The 27,123-nt window shown below is 55.2% G+C and overlaps 1 protein-coding gene across 1 annotated transcript in view; it reads right to left on the minus strand.

Annotated features, from left to right (window-relative positions):
• Window positions 1-27,123, minus strand: part of RBM19 (RNA binding motif protein 19) — a 107,588-nt gene that overhangs the window by 57,055 nt on the left and 23,410 nt on the right. Inside the window, exons 17-21 of the mRNA XM_054593929.1 lie at window positions 25,492-25,667; window positions 25,089-25,149; window positions 23,336-23,415; window positions 20,711-20,766; window positions 17,732-17,848 (exon numbers count right to left, since the gene is read on the minus strand). Of these exons, the coding sequence (XP_054449904.1) occupies window positions 17,732-17,848; window positions 20,711-20,766; window positions 23,336-23,415; window positions 25,089-25,149; window positions 25,492-25,667 (490 nt within the window). The remainder of the gene's footprint in view (window positions 1-17,731; window positions 17,849-20,710; window positions 20,767-23,335; window positions 23,416-25,088; window positions 25,150-25,491; window positions 25,668-27,123) is intronic.

Here is a 27,123-nt window from a genome sequence, read left to right on the forward strand (position 1 = left end):
TGTGAAATACCCCACAAGCAAGGGCCAGCCCCCGCGCCAACAGCGCCTCCCCTTAGAACCTGGGACACCCCCAGGTCCTGTGTTCTCTCCTCTGGAAACGAGGTCCCTTCCCTTGTAACAGGCCCAGGTTGCTCAGCCTCGATGCTCCAGACATCTCGGGTGGGGACTCCTTTGTTTGGGGGCTGTCCTGTGCATTGTAGGCCATTTAGCAGCATCCCAGCTCCTACCCAGTAGATGCTAGTAGCCTTCTCTATGTTGTGACGACCCTAAGTGACTTCAGACGTTGCCGAATGTCACGGTGGGCAAAGGGTGGATCCTACAAGGATGTGGCTTTTTCCTGCTCACTGGGGCCCACCAGCAAGGAAAATCAGTAGGAACACGGCGGGTCCACTTCTCCAGCTCCCAGTCGACCTCAGTCCCGAGTCTGAGGACAGCAGCCGAAACTCAGAGGAAGACCCCATCGCGGAAGTCCAAGTGGGTGTGGGAATTTTTTTCAGTAGGAAACAGGAACGGCACACGGTTTCCCGTGTGTGGTACACAAAGATTACATTCGCCAGCAGTCACTATGCATCTGAGAATACCCCCACGGGTCCTCAATTTAAGGCAGAAGTGTGCTCGCTTCCCGATCACAAAACATCTGCTTTCTGGTGTCGCTAACATTTTTTTCTATACTTAAAAAAAAAAAAAAAAAAAAAGGAAAGAAAAGAATGAATTTTAAACTGCTTAGGTAAAAGGCAGTGAATACAAAGCATTATTTATTCTCCTGCCTTGATGCACAGCGCTCGGACAGAAACACATGGAACGATTTATATTATGAGCGAGAAGACTCTTGGAGGAAGAAGGGAACACACACGCCTTCTCTGCACTTGAGCCAAGTGGAGGGGGAGAGAAGCAGCCCTCGGCGATCCCAGCACCTCTGCCCTCTGGTGGGCCGCCCTCCTGGCTCCCCCGCCGGCTTTGTGGGCCGCAGCTGGGGGCCCAGCAGAGGAAACCTCGCTAAATCAGTAAATGAACTCTGACAAGACTCAATGGTTTGGATGGATCCTCTCTCATTCCCGCACCGCCCCCCCCAACCCTTGCTGCCCAAAACCTCAAATAAAATAAATTAAATAAAACACGAGACACAATCTGAGTCTTTCACGGCCGGTTTCTCTAGCGGGAGTCAGAAAACTGCTAAGGTTGCGGGGGCTGCGGGGGCTGCGGGGGCCGCCGGGCTGAGCCAGGCCGGCCGTGGGTCCGGGGTGGCCAGGCTGTCTTCCTGCCTCTGCTTCTCCTCCCTCGCCACCCCCCTTCCCCGTGGGCGGCGGGGGCGTTGGGTATTATTCAGCACACTGCCAGAGGTGTCTTCAGCCAATCGGAGGCGATGGCAGCCGCTTGCACCTTGCTGACAGCCGCTGTCAAAATACTCTCACAACCGGTGGCTCGATAATAACTCGAAAATGAGATACAAATGAGGGACTCTTCGTGAGCGGGACGGGCCGCCACTCTCCGCCACCTCGCCGGCTTCCAGGCGTGGCAGGGAATGCTTGGCGACGCTAGAGATGAGACAAGCTCTGGCCGCGGTGGAAAGACAGGGTAAAAACAGCCCACCCGAACCAGCTAGACGTGGAAGACTGTCCCCATTCCATGCCCCTTCCAGGGGTCCCACGGGACTGCAGAGCAGGTCTGAAGTCCTTCCCAGAAGGGGTGCTGTGCACTCCGGGCAGTGCTTGGATGTGCTGATGGAATCTCCAAGTGGAAACAACCCACGGGGTGTTTTCTGCCCACCAATCCAAGGAGGCTGCATCCCAGAAAGAGAAAGAAGGTGGGCTCCCTCCCCGGGGACATCACATGGGTCCTGGGGCCCCTCCCAGGTCCACAGTGGGGCTGCTGGGCTGTTTTTCTGTTTTTGTTCATCAAGCCCGCTCTTTCCCTAAAACTCGGGTTGTTTCTCCCGTGGGGAAGTCGACATTAGCACAGCTTGTCTAGAAAAGCACAAACAAGCCCCAGGGAATACAGATTGTGTGGTCAGCACTTCCCCAGGTTCCCCGGGAGGGAGGGGGCTCTGCACAGGCAGAGCTGGGACTTCCTTCTCATTGGCCAGGGCGCGCGCTTGCCTGGGGCCTCTCTCTGCTGGTCAAGGCCGGGTCTCCAGCCTTCCAGCCGGGCAGGGAGGCAGAGGCTGTGACGTTCATTTACACGAGGCTACAGGACGTCTGTGAAAATTCCATCCTCACCCAGGAGATTCAGAGCCCCTTAAAAATCCACTGAATTTTTTTTTTTTGTAACTCTCCTAGATTGAGCTCGGCTATATTAAGAAAAGTGGAGGTGACGGCTGAGCTGGGGTAGAAACAGCGCTTTCTGAATAAGTCGTTAAAGGACCTTTATTTACAGTCAAGGTAGGCAGAGTATAATTGTCCCAGGGAAGTGCCATCAGGCCGTCTGGATTCAAACCTCTTCCACACGACTCTTTCTTCCCACGCCTTCCCTTACAGGAAGCCTTTATTCCCCGCCCACGTGTCGGGTAAACATCTAGCTTTTTCCGCCTGTGTGACAATGTGCACCCTGAACAACCCTGTCTGTGTCAGCGAGCCTACTTTAAATAGTAAACTCACAGGAAGAAAGCAGCGGCCTGGTGTAACTTACCCTCAGAGCGGAGCCATTATCGAAGGCTTTTAAGCGCCACGCTCGGAAGGACAAGAGGCTCTCAGGATCCCGTAAATAGGTGGGACACCAGCAATTTGGGGGTTACGTCAAACCTCACCTACGGGGCCAGGGAAGGAAGGCCGACTAGAGCTCCGCTCGGGGCTGCCACTTCACCAGCCGCAGGCCTCAGGTGAGGCGCAGGACCTCTTGGCAGGGGGTCTCCTCACCGGAGGGACGGCGGTAACAACACCTGCACCGCCTACAGAGGCCACAGAAAGAGGATGCGGGGAAGCGCAGGTAAGAGAGGGACTGTTGGGTCAAGTGGTGGGAACATGGGTGCGGGGAGGGGCGCGGTGGGGGTGGAGGGGAGGGTTGGCTTATGTTGAACTTTCCAAACTCTCTGGAATGGGTTACTTTTCTCATCAGAAGAAAGACTTTTAAAATAGTAAAAGTATGACTTGCTAATAACAGACGAAGGTTCCAAAGAGTTTTGTGTATAAAACAGTTTAGAAGTTACATAAAGCACTGGACCAAAAAAACCCCCCACCAAAGTGGTATTGTCCTGGCTTCATTTAATGCCATGTGAATGTTAACAGGGTTAGTTGGCTTTGGAGTCAAAGAGCAACACGGAACAGAGATGGGGCAGAGAGGATGCTAAGGGTCACCCGAAGGTGCATCACACAGGAGCTGCATCCTGAGTCCCGAGTCTGACCACAACACTCTGTGAAACCCCTTCTATGCGCCCTGCCCTGGCAATTCTAACGTAACAATGGGCAACTGTCTTACTTTTAAGAAATACTTTTCATTCTGATTATAAAACAGTCTTTGTGCTCAACACAGGCAATGTGCCAAACACATAGAAGAGGAAATAAAAAGTGCTAATAAACTCACCAACAATGACTGTGATTTTGGTGCACTTCCTTCCAGTCTTTTTTCTGTGTTCACTCAGCGATCACACTGTATATACTTATATATTGAGATTCTTGCTTCCTTCACTTAAATGCTGGATCAAAAGCATTTCCCCTCATAGAATCACAGAATCATAGAAAGTTTTTTAAGGGTCCAGACCTGTACTGGTGCTGTGCAGTACGCCGGCCACCACCACATGCAACTATATAAAATTAAAAACATTCATTTTGCTCTTTCAGGCTAAGTTAAATAAAATGGAAATTCACTTCCTCAGTTGCACAAGCCACATGTCAAGTGCTCAATGGTCCTACATTTCTGTTGCAGGAAATGCTACAGGACATGGCTGCTCTTGGCACATGTTGCTGATGCATGGCACAGCCTGGCACAGCCTGGCACGGCCCATTGCACAGCCTAGCGTGGCCCATGGCGCAGCCTGGCGCAGACCCTGGCACAGCGCACGGCACAGCCTAGCGTGACCCATGGCACAGCCTAGCGTGGCCCCTGGCACGGCGCACGGCACAGCCTAGCGTGGCCCATGGCACGGCGCAGCCTAGCATGGCACATGGCACGGCGCACGGCACAGCCTAGCATGGCACATGGCACGGCGCACAGCACAGCCTAGCGTGGCCCCTGGCACGGAGCACGGCACAGCCTAGCATGGCAAGGCGAGCGTGTCAGGCTTCCCCCTTCCCCTAGCCTGGCACCATCAGCCCCTTTCACCTGTCTCTTTCTACTTCTCTCTGCGCATGACTTAAGGCTTCCCAAAACTTTCCAGCAATGCACCTTCTCCCGAATGAGAAGACACACTTTAAAGACTCCATGAGTGTAAGTGGAATAGATTTTCTGCTTATTTTAACATTCCACGTAAACATTGCATGTGACTCCACAACAGGGCTGTATTTCTCCCACAACAAAAGATGTCATTTTTTCCTGTATTACTTCAGGAAGATGACCCTTGTTATCTTGTGGTTTTAGGTAGAGAAAGTCCCTAATGCCATAAGTAGGTTCTGTGACGTTATGCTAACCAACAGCCAATGACACCAACTTATGTACACAGCCACTGTATGACGGGCGCACTGACCACTGCAGGCCGGGGCGGGCCCCCCCTCAGCGCCAGAGTGGGTGCTCTGTCCGGGGAACCCATCTCTACACGCGCCAACGTGCAGCAAGAGACCAACCAGTCAGCAAGAATGAACGAGGCAACGCCTTTCTGTTCTCAGTTCTGAGAGTACTCGGTCATCCGTTCATCGATCACATCAATTGCGTGACAAAGCTGACTTATTTTTCCGCGAGGGAGGTGGCGTTCGAGGACCACTGAGGGAGGCTGCGCGTAAAGGTATTTCGTGACTGGCAGAGATTCCGATGCGCAAGGGGGTCTGAACACGCCGAGCCGGCAAAGCGCCTTCGGGTCAGTGGTCCCACTCCGCATGGCCTCCCTCGGGCCAACCGGCCCTCCCTGCGCTCGCAGGACTGACGCAAGCGCACAGAGGCAGGCTATGGATCTGGACCCGAGGCTACATCCTTCTAATGGCAAAACCCACGTTCTGAACTGCCTTTCTGCAAAACACCATCCATCACGCTAAACTAATGTCCTTAATTTGAATTTTATTGATTTTAAATTTTGTTTGTATTTAACTTGAAAATGTGTTCTGGTTTTATAGTCCTAAGAGCACCATGAGCGTAAGCTGTCAGTTTATTCTGAATTTTACATTTGTACATACTTGTTACATATTAATAAAAATATTTACATTATCACCATGGGGGAAGGGCCATGAGATGTTTATCTTTCTTTAAAAGAGCTCCTGATACATGACTCGAGTTTGAGAAACACAAGTCGTGGCCCCTGATTTGATGAAATGTCCCTTTAGGACAGAAATCCTTTCGGAAGATCATGCACTTGAGATCCCTTACTTCAGTGTCCTGGGGGGGGGGGAGCAGAAAGATAAGGTCACTTTCCCGGGAGACGCAGCTGAGCAGAGCAGGGCTGGGAGTCACAGGCTAGTCCCCGGGCTCTCCGGGCTGTCACAGTGCGCTGGGGGAGCTGCGGGCGTCAGCCACGCGACCAGGGGCAGCTACCCCGGGCCGGGAGGAAGGCCGAGTCCTCCACTAGAGTCACTGACCTTGTCCTTATAGCAAACCAGACACAGCTGTGACTCTCGCCGTCCTATAGGGAAGCTGTAACCAGACCAGTGAAGAGGAAGACCCGACCTCTACGAGAGGGTTTTAAGGGAGTGAACCTTGTATCACTCCCCCGAAGCCCAGACGGTCCCTTCGCTTTCTGGAGTTTACGTCTGTTGCTGTGACCCAGTGCCTGGCACAGTCCCTGCCTCATTAGAGATGCCTAGTAAATACTTGCAAAACTGACGAGTTCTTCCTTAACTAAAAAGCAGTATGCTGAGACCTCCCTCTTCCTTGGGAAGCTCCGAGACCCCCACGGGAGGAGACAGAAGCCGCTCCTTCTCGGGGGACTCCCAGAACGTCCTGGGGCTCCCGGGTGGCACCCAGCTGGAGACACCGAGCACAGTGATCAGCTGGGACAATGAGCCGACTGCCGCCCTCCTGACAAGCCCAGACAAAGCGTGGAGACCTTGCAGCTGAAAAGGAGGTGAGTGGAGAGACAGGAGGTGCAAAAGCAAGGTCAGAGCAGGCTGTAGGGAGGGCATTGGTGTCTGACCGCAAAGAGCCAGGGTGCACAATGCCACCCTCCCTCCCAAGGACCCACACACCCTCTGCAGGGTGCTCCGTCCCACTGTTGGGGCCTTTGTCACCTGGTCTGGAACAGGCCTGGTTGCAGAGTAAAAGAAAACGTTAGCTGCAATGTTAGACCAAATCTACGGAATCACAAAGAAAGGAAGAAAGCCACGACTCAACTGGTCTCAGCTCTCAAGAGTTGGCTAGGATTTTTTAAAGAGGAAAACTAAGTAGGCTTCCGCGTGGGCCCTGGTTTGGGGCTGCCTGGCCAGTCCCTTGGAACGGAAAAGCTCGAGCGCAATGTGATAAATGCTACAGCCTTAGGCAAACCACCTGCAGCGGGTCACCCACCGTGGATGGCCCATGGCCGACGTCACCTGTCAGTCACCGTGCCGGTTCCCAGAGAGCCCAGACGGCCTCACAACACTCCGACACAGAGTTCCGGCCCGCCGTGGCCAACGAGGGTCGGTGCTGGCCCGTGCGATGGGAGCTGTCCACCCTGGCCAGCCTCGCCCAGCCTGGTCACTCACGCATTCAACAAGCAGAGGCTCTGGGAAGTCATGCCACTGCCCAAGGTCACTCAGCGGATGCAGGACAGAGCTGGGCCAGCACGTAGAGTCCTTCTCACCTGGAGAATCGCACGGGCGCCCTTCCGAGCTGATAGCCAACCCCTGGCGGCAGAAGGACGAGGGTATCATGGCAGGGGGAACTCAGGGAGCCCGCGCATCTCACCGGTGCCAGTGCCGCTTGGTCCTGGTGCCGCCGGCAGTGGCAACTTCCACAGCGCCGACCGGCCCTGGTCGGTGCACCGGTAGGCCGAGAGCAGGATAATTCAAAAACAGAGGGGACACCAAGGGTTGGAATAGATTTTCTGCAAAGTGGGCCTCTCAGATGATGGAAGTTTTACCCCGGGCCTGTCCCCACCCAACTCCTTGGGACAGTGTCCCTGGGGTCATCAATGGGGAAAGGCATGTGAGGAGTGTGGCTTTGTGCCCAGCCTGCAAGACCCAGCGGCTGGAGGGACAAACACCGACGAGAGCCCAAGACGTTACGCGCTGGCGTTCCCTCTCTGAAAAGAGCAGAAACACAGAGGCAGCGTTTCCTCACGCGCCAACACCGGACGCTTAGGGTTTTTCTCCATTCTCCACAGCACCAGGGTCACCCACAAACCTACTAAATAAAAATAGATCCCAGGAGATAAGACTATCCTTACTGGGCCAGCTTGTTCATTTCCCTGGGCTCAATTAGCCCAGATTTAAAGTAACACAGTGTATATACTCTTTCTACAGCATACAAAAGTTGAAATAATTTGTCACCCCAATCTAGCTATTAACTGTGTGGCTGTTAAGTGTTAATTTCCTTCTGACCAAAGACTCAGACCACCTGTGGTGGATCCCAAGGCCCACACACTCTACTGCTGACCTACTTTGGGGTGGAAGTGTCTTGCAGGGAGTGAGCCTGGCCTTTCACTCCATCAGAAATCTCTTTTATGGCATCCTCAACAGACTTAGCGTTAGCCTTTACTTGTTTGCCCCGGGTGGTGGGCAACTCACTGCTGCAGAGAGTGCCCTTTTCTAATCCTTTATGGATTGGGAATTCTTTTTTTAAATGTTTTACTTTGAAATAATTATAGACTCAAATACAGTTCTAAGAAATAATCCATTACTCTTCACCAAGGCTCCCCCAATGGTAACATCTTATAGAACTATAGTACTCATTTGTGTGTGTATTTAATTCAATGCAATTTGATCACACACAGACTTGAGTGACTGTAGTCAACTGCTCAGAGAACAGAATGATTTTATCACAAGGATCCTGCGTGCTACGCTTTTATAGCCACATCTATCCCTCTCCCTACTTGCCTCCCTGACCTGGGGCAACCAGTCATCCGCTCGCCATCTCTATAGGTCTGGCATCTTAAGAATGTTATATATCGTTTCACTTAGATATGAAATTTAAAAACAAAACAAACAAGCAAGCAAAGAAAACAAAAGCATACTCATAGAAACAGAGAACAAAGGGATAGTTAGCAGAGAGGAGAGTGAGGAGAGGTGGGTGAACAGGTGTGGAGGAGTAATACTCAGTAATACCGTGACAGGTTTGTACGGTGACAGGCGATTACTAGAATTAGTGTGGTGATCACACAGTAAGGTATACAAATGTCATATCATATAACTGAAACTAATATAACATTGTATACCAACTGTAGTTAAATTTTTAAAAAAAAAGTGAATAAAATAAAATAAATTTTTTTAAAAAAGAGTGTTATATAAATGGAGTCATATAGTATGTAACCTTTTAGAATTAGCTTTTCCCACAGCATAGCTCTCTGGAGTCTTTCAGGTCACTGCATATATCAATACTCCGTTCCTTTTCCTTGCCCAGGAAGATTCCACACTATGGATGGACCCCAATTCCACTCGCCACTGAGGGACAGCTGGGTTACTCCCAGCTTCTGGCTATGATGACTAAAGCTGCGATGAGCATTTGCGTACAGGTTTCTTACTTTCTCTTTCTTTTCTCTCTCTCCTCTCTCTCCCTTCCTTCCTTCCTTGGTTGACAGCTTTATTAAATATAATTCACTTGCTATACAATTCACCCATTTGAAATAAGTAAGTCCCTTGTTTTTTTAGCATCTTCACAGAGTTCTGCAACCATCACCAAAGCCAATTTTAGGACATTTTCATCCGCTTGAACAGAAATCCCGTGCCCTTCAGCCACCACCCTCCACCCCTGCCCCAGCCCCGAGCAACCATTAAGCCACTTTTCTCTTTCCTCTGTGGGCCTGTTCTGGACACTTCCCATAAATGAAATCACACATGCTGAGTCCTTTTGTGCCTGTCTTCTTTCACTCAGCATGTTTTCAAGGTGCAGCCACGTTGCGGTGTGTCGGCGCTTCATTCCCATTAATGGCGGAATAGCATTCCACTGTACGGACAGGCCACACTTGGCTTAGCCTCTCGTCAGCAGGCGGATGTGCGCATAGGTTTTGGTGTGAGTGTGAGTTCCCACTTCTCTGGTGTGGATGCCCGAGTGCAGCCGCTGGCTCCAGCGTAGGGGCCTGCTTCGTCTGTGCGAAGCTGCCCAGGCACTTTTGCAGAGCGGCCGTACCAGACGTCCCCGCCGGCAGTGTGCGGGGCACCCAGGTTCTCCGCCCCCTGGTCAGCATTCTGCGTTGCTCTGCTGTTTTTTTGCAGCCATTCTGATAGGTATGTACATTTTCCTCTGGGCAGAGACCCGACGCTCAGTACTGCCTGCGGTGAGTCTCAGCCCTGCATTCCCTTTGCAGGCTGGCCAGCCCCAGGTCCTCTCATTCGGCCTGGGCTGGTTAGCTCATGCCTCCCCCTCCTAAGCCAATGGGCCCCACATTAAAATACGAGGAGCTCGATGCAAGCCGTGGCCATGCCACGGGGGGCAGGGGGTACACCGGGGGCTTGGACCGGGGGATTCTGCTGAGCTGCACTGCCCAGCTGATGCGAACCCTGGAGTCTATTCAGAACCCCGGATCTTTTCCACTAATACGATGTTAGGCAAGGACACCTGCTTTCAGTCTCTTGGATGTTCCCTTCATGGAAGGACGAGCTCCTTGGTGATTTCTGCTCCTGCCCTGTCACCGCAATCGCTTTTCCAGGTGGGCCACGTTTTCCTTGGAACGTGGGGTCCAGGGGCAGCAGCAGGCTCTCTGAAACTGGCTCGGCGCTGGCTCAGAGGGCCCGTGGCAAGTGTTGGCGGACAGGCCTTGAGAAGCCTCACAGACACACGCAGCCTTAGAGGTGACGCTGCTGAAGGCAGGCGTGTCATGGGACTTAATAGCTATGCGCTGATGGGCACATCGAAGGGTTCAGGAGGCACCTCTGGTTCCCACAGTTGTCGTGGGAAAGAGTGACTGGGTGCAAATCCACCTGTGCCACTTACTCAGGGTTTATGGCTGGGCAGCCGCCTGCCCCCTGAGCTTCCATCCCCCAGGCTTGTCGGGGACAAAAGCTGAGAAAGGTGACACTGCGAGCACCAAAACGCTGCAGGCCCTGGCAGGGCCCTCTGGTAAGGGCTGTGGAAACGTCGGGAGGCACCGTCCACACAGCCCGGATCATGTGTCCGTAAGGAACAGCAACGCCCTTCCTTACAGCTGCTACAGCTGACGTCCGAGGAGTGAACAGGGGGCCTGCACCGGGTGCTCCTGCCAGGACCCATGCACACACACACCCGTGTGGAATGGCGACTGACAATCGCACCCCGGGCCCTGCCGTCGTGGCCGGTGGTTGTGCACTGCATCCTGGGCGAGGGAGGGGGCGTAGAGCGGGGCTGACGCCTCCCCCGACTGCCGCAAACATGCCCATCCATCCGGCTGGTCGCTACGACCCAAGCACAGGAGTCACCCCCGAGTCCCCACTGCAGCCCGTCTTCGCTGAAGCCGTCCGCCGGTCTCTGCAGATCCACCCCCACTCCGACCCAGCCACCGACCCGGCACGCCACCACCACCGCCGACACCTGGCCAAGCCACAGTCACCTCTGGCCCAGGTGACCCCAAAACCGCCTGGGAGGTCTCCTCACACCCACTCTGACCCCTCTGTTCCTCACAAGATCTTTGAGAGCATGTGAGACCCACCGCTCCCTCTGCTCAGAACCTCTAGCTGCTGTGGAATAAAAACCCAAAGGCTTGAAGCGCAAAGGGCCGAGGCAGCCTGGGCGAGCTGGAAGAACAAAGACACCAGACATCCAGCTGTAACAAAGCTACGGTAATTAGGACAGTGTGTATTGGCACCAGGATAGACAAATAGACCCGTGGAGCGAATCAGAGCATCCGGAAGCAGACCCTCATACACACAGTCACCTGATTTATGACAAAATCAATACTGCAGAGCAGAGGAGAGAATGGTCTTTGCAACAAACGATGTCAGGCCCACTGAATATCCATGTGGGGGGAAAATGTCCCTTGATCTCTACCTCACGCCATACACAAAAATCAATTGTAGACAAATCGCATATCTAAGTGTGGAAGGTCAAAGTTTTCAGAAGAAAACACAGCAGACTAACTTTGTGAGCTTGGAGGCAGCCAAGACTTCTTAAACAGGACAGAGAAATTCTAACCATGAAGGGAGAAAATGACAGACTGACAGTATTAAGAGCCTCTGTTCATCAAAGGACACCTTTAAGCTGCCTACAAAAAAGTGGGAGCACGAGGGACTCCAATCATACACCCACCAAAGTACTGGGATTCAGGATATAGTAATTTACACAAAAAGTGACTAGGAAATTAGTAAGAGAGATTGGCTAAGAAAAAGAATGAGACAACTCAATTTTTTAAAAAATGGGCAAAAGACTCGAACAGGCATTCCATAAAAGAGCATATCCAAATAGTCATATGAAACAAACCTTTGGTTTCTCTAGCCACCAGGAGAGTGCATATGAAAACCACAATGTGATGATGCCATCATACACCCACCAAAATGGCTAAAAAGAGAAAGACAATGCCAAGTGCTGACAAGGACAAGGGGCAACAAGAATACCCCAAACGCTGGTGGCAGAGCAGTCTGCTACAACTCCTTTGGGAAGTGTCGGCAACACTTCCAAACGCTGAGATAGGCACACCCCGTGACCCAGCACTGTCACTCCTACGTGGACACCCTACAGAAACCAAGTACATGTTCACCAAAACACACACGCACGAGAATGTTCACAGGAACGTTATTCACAATAGAAAAACAACTGCAAACTGCTCGAAGGCTCATCAGTGAAATGGACACATTTCAGGCCAGTGCAGCTCCTCCGTACAGGACCGTAATGATGGCTACTTGCCGTCGTGCCTTTTTCCAATCCCACGGACCCCACAACGGCAGGAGGGAACAATGACACAACCTGTGGACTCTGGGTGATGACCCGTCCACGCAGGTTCACAGCGTGTAACACGTGTACCGCTCTGGTCGGGGGTGTCGATAATGGGGGGGCCGCACGTGGCTGCAGACAGGGGGCACGTGAGAACTCTCTGTACCGTCCTCTCAATTCTGCCATAAACCTAAAGCTGCTCTTAAAAACCAGTGGTCAAACAAAACGAGATGAACCGTCAAGAGGGGAGGGTGCCCTTGAGGAGGAACCAGGTCGGAGTGGGGAGCGGCCGCAGAAGTGAACACGGAAACTCCTGTCCTCAGTGGGGATCAGGGGGCTATGGCCTTACCTGCAACGTTTCTAAGGTCTATAAAAGAGGAAAGGAGAAAATACTTAGTTGTGTGACTAAAACTGGAAAACCAAACCCCTTCCCTAGGGCGTGCCCCACAAAGGATCAGAGGACCAATAATTTATAGGCTTGGGGGTCATTTGGCCTCTGACACAACTACTCAACTCTGCCCCTGGGCGGAGGTGATGCAGCCACAGACGGCCTCACCCTCCTCACCTCGTCCGTTAGTGGGCGGAGGGTCCCCCGGACCCCTCCACACACCCCTTCTCCAACGCTCTGGGCTGGCCCTGGGGAGCTGCCAAAGGCTGGGTTTTGTTTGTTTTGTTTTGTTTTGTTTTGCAAGGCTTCTCTCCTAAGAAGCCCGGCAGACAGGAAGTAACCCCATCGGCCACATCATCCAGGGCAGATGACAGGGTGGGAGGCTCACAGCTTTTGGAAAAGTACCGCTGACAACCAGGAGTTAATCAGGCAGTGACCCCACACCTGGGTGAGGGGAACGAGGTGCGAGCCTGAGAGGAACTCGGCAAGCAAGCTGTCCTCAGCCTTCCGTCCACGGTCACGGTCACGGTCACGGCCACTGCGAGAGGAAATGAGGAGAGGAGGAGGCCAGGGACGGACAGATGCTGTCCACAAAGCGGGACACAACAGGTGCGCTGGGGACAGGAGATGCGAGCCCTGTAATTAAGGCCTCCAGACACCTGTTGTGAGCTTGCCCATTCACATCCCTAGCAGGTGGTTCACACCTCTGAGAAAGGAACTAACCAAAAAGAGGCTCAGATGAGCAGCTCTCCCTCTGTAGCCTGCAGCTGCGGGCCCAGCCTGCCTGACCTGCCGCCCTCAGCTCCCACATGACGGCCCTGACCCTTGGGGACAGCCCTGGGGGCGGGGGGCGGGCTCTACACCAAGAGACACCTGGTCATGCTGCTGCAGAGCTGCATGACCCTGGGCAAACTCCTAAGCCTCTCTGCGCCTCGTGCACCCCGTCCTTACCAGGATTCCATGGAGTCAGGCTCTGCACAGGGGACCCATGTGCTCAGCAAACACCGAGCTCCGCTCTCTATCAGGGACCCGTGGACCCAGCAGCGGAGTGTCTGAGATTCTCGCCTGGGGTGTGTGGGGGGTGCCGTACTAAACGACCACGTGGATGGCCCTCCAAGGGCCCTCCCCGAGGGAGGCTGGGTGGGCCGCGACAGGGGCTGTGGGAGAACAGGACAGGCCAAGCTGCCCTGGCTGGGGGTCGGCACTGAGGCAGTGGGAGCGGGGGCTCAAGGCCTCATCTTTAATAGCAGTAATTCAGTGCCTCAGAGGTAACTGACCACCCGAAGGAAGTACAGTGTTAACAGCTCTACTCTCTGGGTGCGTCCCCTGAGCTGGGTGTCCCGCTGGGTGTCTCACATACACTGACTCGCCTTCACCACCAGGCTGCCTGGCAGGTCTTTATCATTCCCATTTTACAGATGCAGGAGACCGAGGCTCAGGGTCGGGAAGGGACACCCCAGGAAAAGGGGGCAGAGTCTCAGCCCCATGCAGGCCATTGCCGGAAGTGCCCCCTGTGCCATCGCTCTACCTTGCGCGGACCTGAGAACCTGCTCCTCAGCCACAATCCACAGAGATAATCAGTGAGGAGAATGAGGCACGGACGAGCCTCTGCCAAGCGCCTCCCCTCCCCGAGCCTTTCACCACCTGGGGGGCAGGGACGCAGGCACGGTTTTCCATACATCCCTCGGTTTCCACAGATGAGGAAACCGAGGCTGGCCAAGTACCAAACCGCACCCTCACCCCAAACCTCCTGGTCTTTCTGCTGCTTCGCAGAGCCCAGTAGAACATGAAAACTGAGGGCCTCTTGTTCAAAAATGAAGGATTTTCAGATAGACAGTAGGGCATTACATAACTAAGTGTGGGGCCTCGTGGGACTCCCCAGGCCCCGTGCTCACAGGGCCGGCCGTGTTAGCAGGGCTTTCCCCCAGAAAGCTCGGTTGGAGCCGCCTGGTCTCTGGAGTGGTCTCCGGTGCGGGAGGGCTGGGGGGCGGGGCTATCCTCAGGGAAGGGAGAAGCACGCGCGCACACACGTGCTGCAGAGAACTTTCATTCGGCACTGCTGTCAAAGACAGGCTCTCCCGAGAGTCCGACCTGCCCCGAGTTCGAAGCCCGGTGGAGCCACTGCTTTTGTGCTGCTTAATACCCGCAGCCAAGGCTGACATGCACCTGCTCTGTGCCAGGCACTGCGGCAAGTGCTTCCCGTGCATAATCTCACCTACTCCTTTCAGCGCATACGGTGAGGGAGCTGGGTGCCAGCCCGAGCAGCTGATGACCCAGCAGAAGCGGGGCTCCGGGGCTGGTTTGTTCACTTGGAGACGGAGACGATGACGACCGCCCTGCAGGGCTGTTTTGGTAAATGGACATGTAATCATGAAACGCACTTCAGCCCACAGTGCCTGGCACAGAGGGCAGGCCTGAAAACTATGCGTAATGATACTAATAAACATTATCCTCTATTACTCTACCATCATCATAAACACATTATTGTTAGTGCTTTATGCCAGGGGAAACTGAGGCCCAGAAAGGGGGTGGCAGAGAGAGAGAGAGAGAGAGAGAGAGAGCGAGCTGCTGTCGCCTAATCTGCTACTGCGTCTGCTCTGACTTTTCTAAAGGGTCAGCCTCGAATCGTGCCAGATGACCCTGCAGACACATGCTGGCGGCCTCCAGGCACACGCCCCCTCACTGGGAAGCGGCCGCCCCGGCTCACAGGCAGCTCCCGTGGGCCGTCTTGAGGACTGGTGCGCCCCCCACAGCCCCGCGTGCACGCCTGCATTTGCCGGGCGCGTCACTGCCTGACTGTCTCTGCCACCCTCCTCCCTGGTCCTTCAGAGACGGTGCACTCCTTGGGAAAGGAGCCCCTGCCTCTCCTGAAACAGCTGTGCACTTGGCGCCCGGCCCAAGGTCCCGAGTGTTACAGGTGACATGCTGGGGTCCACTGAGGTGATATGGGGAACAGTGGCACCCTCCAGACCCTGGGTGAGGACCAGTTCCAAGCAAGGGCTCTGGGTCAGACACTGACATTCAAATCCTAGCTCAGCAGCGTGGTCCCGGCAGGAGGCTTCATGTCCCCAGGTCTCCCGATTCCTTCCGGGTGCAGAAGGGACAAGGGAGTCCGCCCACCCGTTCTTTGCGGGTTGCACAGCAGAGAGCCCAGAGCAGTGAGAGCTCTGCAGATGGAGCTGTCGCTCTGATTACACCCCGTAGGACAAGTCTGTAAAACCTGCCTGGCAAAATGGACCAGACCGGTTCTTCCAAACCCTGAAATCTCCCCCTGGTTCTGACCTTTGCTGGACACTGGCTTTGTCTGAAATCGGTTCTGTGGTTTCTTGGACAAGCTAGTCTCCCTCAGAAAGCTCACAGCGACCCCTGCTGGCCGCCCCTCAGAACTGCCTCAGTCCCTCAGCCCTTCAGCCCGTGAGTACAACAAAGCAAGGTGAGCTCTCCCGGAAGCCTTTCAGTCTGGGGGTTGATGAAAACTCCCAGCAGAACAACGGCAGGGAGAAGAGACACCATGTATAATTATGCTCAGTGGACACTGATTCCTTGTCTTCTCAAAATAAACACAAAACGCAAAATCAAACACAAGTGCTTTCCCTTTCCGGTGCGGTCTTTTGTTCCCTGGATAAGGGGTATCCTAAATAGATTCTGCGGGACCAAGTGAAACTGTTATTTCGACAGGGTACTATTTCCTGATCAACACGTGCTGTTGTTAGCAATTCCATTTTAGTCTGGCAGTTCTTAAATTGAGCTCCTTTTAAAGAGCAGAAACATGTTAAAACAAGCAGACGCCATAGGCTAAGGGTCTGTACCTACCGTGACGATGGCCTTGCCCCCTCCTCTGGACTGGTCTCCGAGCGGCAGGAAAACATCCCCCCAGACTGTGAGCCCACCTCCCCAGGCCGTCCCATGCAAGGGACCCGGGATCACAGCTAAGGCCCTGCCGCCTGGAGCCCCCGTGGGTCGACATCTCTGCTAACCATGTCCATGAAGGAACCGTACAACGGTGTGTGATTTAGAACGGCGGCGGGGGGGGGGCGGGGGGCGGGAGGGGGCGCGTGCGGTGGCGGCGCATGTCTTCTGAGGCAAATCCTCTGAATGGCTCCCCTTCTTAAACCACTGAGTGAGAGCAAAGAGGCAGATCTCATGTAAAGATGCATCTCTCCAGTCTCTGGAATATTGAACTTACCTTTCATACCCACCGTTGACCTTGCAAGCTAAGATGCTAATTGGCCATTTTAATACAGACTTTGCTCTTCATGCCAGAGCAAGACAAACACAGGTTGCATGGATGAGGCCTAGCATGTAGACTCCTTCACGTTCACCCATGTGGGTTTCCAGAACTCTCTTAGTTCCCAGCCAACCCTGAAAGAGCTGTTAGGTTGGGACTAATGCCATCTACCGTTCTGTCCCGAGGGCTATGCAGCACACGCCTGGGGCGTGCCTGGCTTTAAACACTCGTCCCTATGCCATTTCATAAAGGCGTTGCACCCAGGGCCTGGTGCTGGTGACACCTCGCTAATCTGAACCGGGTAGGGTGATGTCCAGCACAGGGATTGCAACCTGGTGGCCCCTGGTCCACAGAGTCTGTCCCGCATAGTGTTTGATTTTAGAAGCGAATGAGTTGCCAGCATATTCCCCCTAAGAATTTGCATTGCCAGTTTCTCTTTCCGCTGGGGAAGAACTGGCCCAATGAAACCCGCATTTCTGCTTGACCTCACTGCGTCAGTCCGCACCCGTCGGCTCCTGCAGGCCCCCTTCCCGCCTGGCTCCAGAGATCTCTGAGCTCTGGCCCCGTGCTAGCAGCTGCTGGACTGCATTCTGTGTAGCTGAGTCGCCCTCCCCTCAAAAGGGGCTCTCCAGAGACTGCCACGCAGACCACCGGTCCCCGGCCCTGGCTGGGCATTACAGTCCCGAGGCCTGGGCCGCACCCTGGCCCAGGGGAATCCAACTTGGGGGTTGGGCCTGAGCAAAGGTGTGTTCGTAAGTCACCTGGTGGTTCAAATGTGCCACCGAGGTGGAGAACCACGGGCTTCAACCAGAGCAGCGACCTGAGCAACAGCAACTTCAGACAGATCAAACCAAGAGCTGATGGGGACAGAGAGGGCCACCCTTCCTCGTCCCACCTCTGGGGAGCAGTGGCTGAGATGCAGGGAGAGAAACCGAAGGCAGCCATCTGTGAAAGACCACGGCGCTGGCCTGCAGTGGGGCCACCGTGGGCCCGGAGGCCGCCTCCGCGGAGGCTCCGGCAGGCTCCCCACGTGCACGCCGTCCCGAGCCCGCACTGGCGCCCCTCACCTGAAGAGCTCGCGGATTTCCCTGCTGTCAGCCTGGAAGGGGATGTTCCGCACCAGAATCTTGGAGGTGGTCTGCTTTCTGGGAACTTGCTTCTTCCGAGCGGACGTCAGGGCTGGCCTGCAGGGTCGGGGAAGGGTTTGGGTCACTCGGGCATCAGCGGCTGCTGCCCCTTCCAGAACCGATGTTCACCTGTGGCTCAGGTGAGGGAGTTAGGGGGCGTGAGTGGGCTGAGGCCATGGGGCAGGAGGCGGTCCCCCCAGGGGAGATGGGCTGCGGCACCTCCGGCCGACGTGTCCCATGCTGGGGTGTCTCCTGCCCCTCACCCAGGGACCCGGTGCCTACTGGTGACCCTGATGAGGGCGAGGCCTATTTCTCTCCAAAGCCAGCATCCTCTGTGGCCTTGCAGGGGCAGAACAGCTCTGGCCTGTGCACGAGCGTTCCTCCTCGCGCGCCCAAGGAGCATCACCCAGTTTCTAGCCGTGGAGATGGACTGGGAGTGAGAGGAGACACCTTTAGCCTGAGGTCTGAGGCCACCCCCAGCACAGCCCCACCTCTCCTCCCCTCCCTGCTCTCTGGGGAGACCTCCTTCTCCACCGAAGCTGGGCGGGGTCAGGGCACAGTGGCGGGTTAGCAACCTGGCAGCAAATGCCAACTCAGCCGCTTAGGATCCTGTGACCAGGGCGAGTTACTAGGCCTCTCTGGCCTCGGTTTCCTCAGCTCCAGGATGGGTCTGACAGGAGAGGACACATCACATGTGGCACAGCACCCACCATGGGATAAACACTTCACAGATGGCAGCTACTACCGCAGCGACTGCCGCTGGGACTCACTTCCTGCCAGTCTGCACCACGCCGCCTCTCGGAGGCCTTCCCTAGCCGTCTCCACTGACCGAGCGGCCCGGCTCTGCTCTTCCTCCTGGCATCAGCACCACCTTGCGCCCCATGGCACTGAATCACATTGCCAGTCTCCGCCTGCCTCTAGGGCTGTGCTGGGCAAGGCGGCGACCACCGGCCACACGCGGGCAGTGAAATCCAAGTGAAAATGGAACAAGTGCAAAACTCAGTTCCTCACTTGCTGGGGCAGCCAGCCTCCAGGATGGCCCCCAGGGACCCCTGCCTCTTGGTACGCAGGCCCTTGTGCGGTACGTGGGACACGCTGCATCAGGGCAAATCTATGTGACCCGCAGAAGGCGGCATGGCAACGGTGTGCGACTTCTGAGACTAGGCCGTGAAAGACAGTGCTGTCTCCTCCCGCTCCCTCTTGGACCGCTCGCCTGCTCTGGGGACAACGGGCTGCCGTGCGGCAAGGACACGGGCCATCCTCGGCGGAGGCACACATGGCAAGGCCCTGAGGCCTCCTGCCACCACCAACGAGGGCGCCGTGCGGGAAGCGGGTCCACCAGCCACACCTGAACCCGAAGGAGACTGCAGCCCTGGTCAATGTCCTGAGGGCACCTGGGGAGTGACCCTGAGCCAGAACTGCCCGGCTACACTGCTCCTGAACTCCTGACCCCCAGGAGCTCTGAGAGGGCAAACTTTTGCTGCTTCGAGTCGTTAAGTCTGGGGATACTTCGTTAGGCAGCAGCAGATAGTACAGCGACACTCGCCCTATTCCAGGTGCTCAAATGCCACCTGCGGCGAGTGGTGTTCCTATCGGACGGCACAGCTGTTGAACAGTGTAGAACACTTCTCTTCATCACTGCAGGAAGTTTTATCAAACACACACCCCTAGATGTAAACTCCATGAGGAAACCCCATGCCCGGCACCTGGAGAGGAATGTCTGGTGCACGGCTGGCTTTCTAGAATTTGGGTTGAATAAAGAACGATGCACGAACACCGGCTGGGAATGGAGGGCATGCAAGGTGCCTTCAGCCCGAATCCCTGGAAACGGGGGATGGAAGAGAAAGATGGCCTCTGCTGGCCGAGTGCCCGGGGCTGGGCCCATGCGGGATGCCAGACACCGACCTCCAGCCGTCACATTTTAATTTCCGGGCACAGCCACATAGCCAAGGTCACACAGTTCCTGGACTCGAACCTCAAGCTGCGGGGCTCCGAGCCTGGGCTCCCACTCTTATACCACAGCTCGGGGACCCCCACTAGGCTTCTAAGGGCTCCTGGAGCGAGCCTGCTTCTCGCCAAGGACGCCCAGCGTGGCACGTCCATGCCAGAGGGGGCTGGGTTCTACAGGAGCATTAAAAACAGAGAGAGAAGGAAGAAACAGCAGGTCAGCTCACCGGCAGCTAATCTGCTCAAGGACCACACAAGTGACCAAGTGGCAGAAAAGTACCGAATAAATATCTTAAACTGGCCCTGGGACTGTTGGAGGTGGTCGCTTCATCACCTGAGGCAGGTAGATGATAATGACAACGGCAGTAACAGCTTATAGCGGCCCGCGTTCTGTGCTGGGCGCTGTTCGAAGCACCTCACGTATATTAGCTCATTTAGACACACACGTAGGTAGAGATGTCGGGACAAAACAAAAATGCTTAAGAAAAAAAAAGCTACTTCAGGAAACTGGGTTTTGAGCAGATTGGTCTGTTGCCAGTTGCCATCTTTAACACCTACTGAATCTCTTTCAAATTAACTGGAGGCGTCTCCGGGCGCTGCTGCCCAGCGCCGCGAAAGAAAACCCCATAAAGCGAAACGTCTGGCTTTTATAGCTTCGCCTGGTTCGGCCAAAGCGCCGGCACGTTGCTAGTGTTCCTTGGTTTATGTACATGGCCAGGGTGAGCTGGACTTGCTTGTTTCTCCTGCCTGTGTCCCCTTTATTATAATGTCTGTGCATTTAACATTTACTCAAAGCACTGGCCTGGGCCCAGTTCATCCGGGAAACGGTGTCGGGTTGGCCAGCGTGACATCATCTTACTTAGGAAGAGGGGCCGAGAGAGAGGAGAAAAGAGGGCCCTCGGGGCACCAGCACCAGAGCACAAAGGACCGGCTCACATCAAAAGGAAGAGAAGGCACCAAAGACTCACTCACTTAGTGGCTCGCTCTGAGATCCTCACTTCCAGCTTGTGGTTGTCCACGATGTGACCCTAAGAAATAAGACAACACAACCTGTCCCTCTGTTCTAGAAATACTCGCCTGTACCCCTGCCCTTCCCCAGAGCGGGCGTCAGCTGATGGAGGGGACGGACATCTTCGGAGAGGGGGACTGACTGTCCGTCCCCAGGAGCATGGGTTAGCTAGAATCCAGGACAGAGGGTGGCTTTTCCTGCAAATGGCTCATGCAGAGCCCGGGCAGCAGCTAGTGGTCACGGAGACCCAGCCCTCCAATGTCCTCCTGAGCCACGAGTGGGCCTTGGCCTCGATGCCACCCGAGGCGCACAGAATTTTCCACCGCGTACCAGCGTTTTCAGGCCACGTGCGCCCCTTTGGTCTGGCCTGCTACAGACGGCTCAGTGTAGTTCGCGTGTGCTTTAAAATAAATTCTCAATCACTGTGGAGTTGCATCTAAGCTAGCCTTCAACGTCGGTCCCTTCAGGCAAAGCCGGTATATTCGCAAAATTACCCTCAAAATCCCTTAAACTGCCTAGAAAATACCCCATGTGGCATTTTGTAGAAACGATCCTTTGTGGTGATGTGCACGTGTGGACGCACGCGGTGAGGGCCCAGAGACGGGGTGCGCAAAGCAGAGCCTTGCGGCGCCCTGACACACGTCGGGGGCGGGCGGGGAGCGACGGGCCGCTGAGCGTGGAGGCTGAAAGCCGGTTAGGTGCATGCACCTCAAGGCCAGGGGGGGTTTCCGTGCCTCTCCGGAAACTGCAAGGAACAGAAGCGCTGCGAAGAGCTGGTGTCCCTGGGGCGGCCTTCCCCTGCAGGCAGGGCAGGAGTGCCCGCTGCGCTCTGAGCAATGCCTGCCCCTCATTGACACCGTCACCCCGCGCCCCCGGGGGCTCCGAGTTTGTGAGCCCTGGCAGAAAGGGAGAGGCTTTCAAACCAAAGGCAGAGGCCCCCACACCCGCATCGTCCTACCCACTCCCAAGCCAGCCTGTTGTGCAGCTGCCTCGTGTCAACGGGAAGGTCAAAATTCTACTAAAACAATTGTGTTGGCCAAGTGCCCAGTCACAGTTTCGATGACCCCCAAGGCCTTTCCCTTGACCAGGGAGCTCTCCTGGGAGAGTCGGTCACTGGGAGGTTCCTACAAGGAAGTGGAGCTCCCCAGGGGGCTGACCCAGCGGGGCGCCCTTCCCACCGGGCCCGGCCCGGCGCACCTCAGGGAGGGAACGAGGCTGGGGGTGCTGTGCAGCCCGCCTCGCCTGGCTGGTAAGCCTGGCCCTGTTGACGCTGTGTGACCGGCACACCACCTGGCCTCACACTGGGCGGTCCCGTGTCCCCTCTGTATGCACACAGACATGCGGCATTCTGCGTACGACTTCCAAGGTCCCCTGGACCCGCTGGAGCCCTGCCATGGACCCCGGGTTCGGAAGCCGGCTCTAGGACCCCATCGGGAGCACCAGCCTGTTCTGTGACGCCCGTCCTGCACGACGAGGACTGGCCCGCGATGGGGAGCAAGTGGGTCCACAGAAAGGTGATGGGCACAGAAGGCCCGGATCCTTGCTGCCTGCCATCCAATGGCCTGGGGATGTGGGGCCTCAGCGAATGGGCGCTGAGACACTGTTTCAAGCCGAGGCCTGGCTCCCGCTGGGGTGCAAACCCCAGGTCATGCGGCTCCCTGCAGCCCCAGTTCCCCTCCCGCTGCTGAGGCCCACGCTGTGCCCTGTGCTCTGGGCCAAGCAGGAGGGCGCTGCTCCTTCCCCGTCTCCGCGGGGCCTGCCGTCCATGTCTACCAGTCCATGTTTACCAACGCCTCAGAGCTCAGCCCCCTGTCCCGCCGGCCCAGCCTCCACCCCGACCCAGGGCCGGCGTCCCCTCCTGCTTCCTGCAGCCCACCCTCCACACAGCAGCTGGAGCCTGTCCTGAGGCAGGAACCAGCCACGCCCCCAGTGTGCCTGTGCTGCACGTCTTCGGAGGACACCTCGCTGCCTGTGTGCCCAATTTCACAGACCCTGAAAGGCCTGCCAGGTCCAGCCCCCACACCTCCCACCCACACCCCGTCCCTGCCCACACTGGCCCCTTCCTGCTCCTTGGACCTAGCAGCTCACTCCTGCCTGAGAGTCACTGCCTTAGGCCCTTTGCACACGCTGGTCCTGCTTCCTAGATGGCTTCCCCTAGACCTTCACATAGCTGACTCCATCCTGTTAACCAGGTGTCAGCTGAGCTGCCACCTCCTCAGAGAAGTGTCCCCGACCACTCAACCTAAAGCAGGCCTTCCCCCATTGCGGTGCCTCGTTTATTTCCACCCGAGCACCTCTCACGCCCCTGTACATTTATTTGGAGGTCCCTCTGCCCATGTCCCCAGGCCTAGCACAGTGCCCAGCATGCACCAGGCCCCTGATAAAGAGGCGTGGCTTAAACGAATGGATCACAGTGACTATGGTGTATTGAGGAAGCTTCTCGGTTCTTCCTGGGCCACAGTCCCCGGGGAACTGGAGAAAGCATGGCCTTATCCACGTTCCTGCTCCGCAGCAGAGGGCTGACGGGACGCCGCCCCACCGCCTGCCTGCCAGTGACTCCGTGGACCCCGTTTGAGAAACCCCTTTACCTGGAGCTGCTTGAGTGCCTTCTGGGCCTGCTCCGGCTTCCTGTACTCCACGAAGCCGAAGCCCATGGACAGCAGCACTCCTGCAGGAGAGCGGTGGGGAGGAAAGCGAAGGGTGAGCACAAGGCCAAGCGCAAGGGTCCCCACGTGCCCCTGGCCCTTGGCTTCATATCCTCATTCCTTCGGACCCTCTTCATTCCCAAATACTTCAGCTCCTGGCTTGCTATTTATTACCAGTCATCTCGAAGAATCAACCAATGAGATTATATAGCCACCACCTGAGGCCTGGCTGACTATTAATTAACAGATGATTGACATGATAATTAACTTCATAATAGAATTCCGCCTCTGGGAGGCAGAGGGAACTAACAGGGATGACCATCACCATGACAAGTGGCAAAACCTCCACCTAGGCAGTCCCCGCTGCCGCCCATCCATAATGCATAAGGTGAATATGTGCACGGAAGTCAAACGCACGAAGGTTTGCTCCCTACAAGCACTTCCGGCCACGCCACCGCATCTGGTCTCTGGCTCGCGGGCATAAACTTGGGAGGGGGAGGGAGATTGCACTGTTTGGGCCTATCTGGTTCCCTAGTTCTAGGCAGTGAGCAGCCAGAGTTCAGGTAGCAGGGAATATCTCAAAAATTTATCAGAAACTTTGGCTTCTCGGCTGCAGACATATGTAACTAGGGGCAGGGGAGTTTTTACAGGACATACACAGAAATAAGGTCTCTAATCACACTTTGCCCTCTGAACATAAAATGTGATGCACACCGCCCCCCATCATTTATTAATTATATTCTCTACTTTTTTCAGAAGTTGACTTAAAGGAGAACTGGCTCAAGTCTGATGGGTCCATGGGAGGCTCAGGTTTGCTCCCTCTGCCTCACTTGGGTCCCCATCTCTGTTCCATCTTGCCTGTGAGAACTGTGCCCCCACCATGGGGACCTGCCTGCTTGCACGTCCACTCACAACCGGGTGTTACAAAACAAGGACCCACTGCAGGGAGAACCCCCATGAGTGGCTCAAGCCCCGCTCTCCGCGGGCCACAGAACTGAGGCTTAGACAGAGCTACTGGCTGACCAGCAGCGCCACCCCGTGGTGACTTTAAATATTTGTTCTTTAGCCGCTGTTTGAGAAACGCTCCTGGAAGAGTCAAGGTCGTGGGTCGGAGGAGTCTGCATAAGGGTGCTATTTAAGAAGCGCATTAAGTCCAAGTCTGTCGCCCCATCACTGACACTGTGCGCGCTCTGCCCTTCTCCTGCCCTGGGGGGGCCGACCCCCTGCAGGTACTCTCTGGGCCCCCCGGCCTGGTCTCCTGACGGGCTGAGCCCCTGGGCAGCCCTGGTCTGAGACGGGCGGGGGGAGGACAGAGGCTGGGACCCTGGTTCCTTCCACAGGCGCCAACGTGTCCCCGCGCTGGTGTGGCTCTGGCTGTGCCTGTGTCTACCTCATGCCCTCAGCGTCCGCTGGTGGCCCTTCTTCTGTGGCTCTGGTCACACCATTCCCCTCCCCACTGCCTTGTGGGCTTAGCGGAGAAAGAGCGTTCTCCTCTGGGACCCTGCGCCTGACATCCCCGTGGGTCCCCTAGGCCCAGCCCCACCCCCTGGCACCTGGCCCTTCAGCACCACCGCCCCTTCACAAGGCCGGCCGAGCAGCTCCTTGGGCCGCAGTGACCCGCACAGACCCAGCCCCACCCACACCCACCCTGTTTCTTTTGAAACCACTTCGTTCTGGCCAGTTTCACACAGAATACCTGCTTTGTTCTTCTTCCTGGAGATGGAGCAGCTCTTCACGACGCCCACTTTGGAAAATACCTGGAAGGGAACGTCAACACGGGTGGTTGGCAGTTCCTGGCTAACCCTGCAGCTGCCGCTGCCGCCGCCGCCAGGCTCTGTTCCCTAAGTGCGTGATGCCAACACCGACTGCGACCTTCGCGTGACGCGCCCCTTCCGCGTATGCGGGTGCCTGCCCCGGCCCCCAGGCTGGTCTGGTGGCCGCTCGGGTCCCTGGATGAGATGTCTACCAGGCAGCCCGGCAGGGAGGTCACGCGGTAAACTACACAGGAGCATGAGGACTGTGTACAGGCAGGACCAGCGTGGTGGCTGCAGGGGTGGGCCGGCCGGCCTTCTCCGCCCGCCCCCAGATCCGTCACTCACCCCCTTCAGCGTCTCCTCGGTGGTATCGAAGTTGAGATTTTTAATGAACAGAGTGCACCCAGGAAGGCTCTCCTCCTCCTCCTCCTCTTCCACCTCCTCCTCTTCCATCTTTGATGAAGAGTTGTCTGCCGCTCCTTCTGTTGCCTCTGCAGCTTCCGCGGTCTCGCTCTCAGGCGCTGGGTCCCCACCAAAAAAACAATCCCCCAAATCCATTAGATGATGTCTACTCTGCCTAAGTCACAGAACCTGCTAGATCAAGGGTTTGCTGCTGTGTGGGACATGTCAGGATGGGACACTAACTCCTAGCCTGGGCTGGGTTTTAGCAGCTTTTGAAGTGGGGTGGGGTGGGGCTGCAGGGTGGGGAGGGGGAGCAGAGAATAGAGAGAGAGAGAGAGACTGTTCTGCCTCCTTCCTGTTTTGAAGAGAAGGGAATAGGAAACGCAGACCAAAGACGATGACCCTTAAAGTGGACTAGCCCGCACCAATTTGAACTTCCAAATAAACGTATGCGAACTAGTTTATAGAACCCCAAGCCTCAGCAAGTTTATTTTTTCTCAAAAAAAAATTAGTCAACTTTCAAACTAAAATGCAACTTTAAAACATTCCAGAAATTACAGAATGGGAGCAAAACATAGGGCATTCTCAATAACCCTTGGGACTAAGGGACCTTACATTCAATGACAATTGACACTGTACACAGCTTCGGAGTGTTTTTATCTACACGTGACAGGTTAAATTCAGTTACGCATAAGAGGTGAACGTGGGGGGAACACACCCACTGTTCATGAACAGGAGGTGAGGAGAGTCATAGTGCCACCAAAGGCTGGAGCGATATGCGGCCACTGAAAATGATGCTCCTGAATGGTGTTCAACAACACAGACAAGTTCACAGGCAGTACGAGTTGCTAAATAGAGAATGATACTCATAACAAAAAATCAGGAGAAAAAGACAGATATCAAACAATACATAATGTAAGCGCCCTCCTGCGCTGTCCACGTGGGAACCGAAACAGAGTCCAAGGCTGACCTGAGCTGTTCACAGACTTCCTCCGTGGGCCTGGAAGGAAGCGTGACAGTTTTTCTTTAAAAAAGAAAAATTATAAATGTTTCAGTTGGTTCTATACTCGAGTACCCTCATTCATATTTTAAATTGTTCAAACAAACGCTCTGACTCTTCCTTAAGAACTCAGGTCCACACGCTGACGCCCTCCCAGAGCTGCAGATGTGCCATGTGCTCTGAACTAGTCGTAATGACTGTAGACACTTCACTGTTCTTCTTAGGCACTAATTCTGCAAGTTGGGCTTGCATCATTTATGCACAATATTTTGGAGTTTGGTAACTTCCATCCTATAATATATACTTTGCATTTGTAATATAGGTAAAATTAGGCAAAAATTAGCAAGTCTGCTTAGTTTTTGTCATGAAATGACTTCTGTTTGAAACACACACACACACACACACACACACACACACACAGAGAAGACTGGAAGGTGGTGCATACTGTGCTCCTCGTCATTTCTAAAGAGTAGGGTTGCAGAGGGTTGTGGTTTCATACTGTCCCCCCTCCCACAACCCCTCCCTCCTCCGAAGGAACAGCATTTCAGAAACAGGAAAGAGCCCACGTGAGGCTG

Source organism: Pteronotus mesoamericanus, unplaced genomic scaffold (assembly GCF_021234165.1).
Source record: "Pteronotus mesoamericanus isolate MK-2021 breed Mesoamerican mustached bat unplaced genomic scaffold, CSHL_Meso_final scaffold_507, whole genome shotgun sequence".
In the NCBI taxonomy this organism is placed as follows: Eukaryota; Metazoa; Chordata; class Mammalia; order Chiroptera; family Mormoopidae; genus Pteronotus; species Pteronotus mesoamericanus.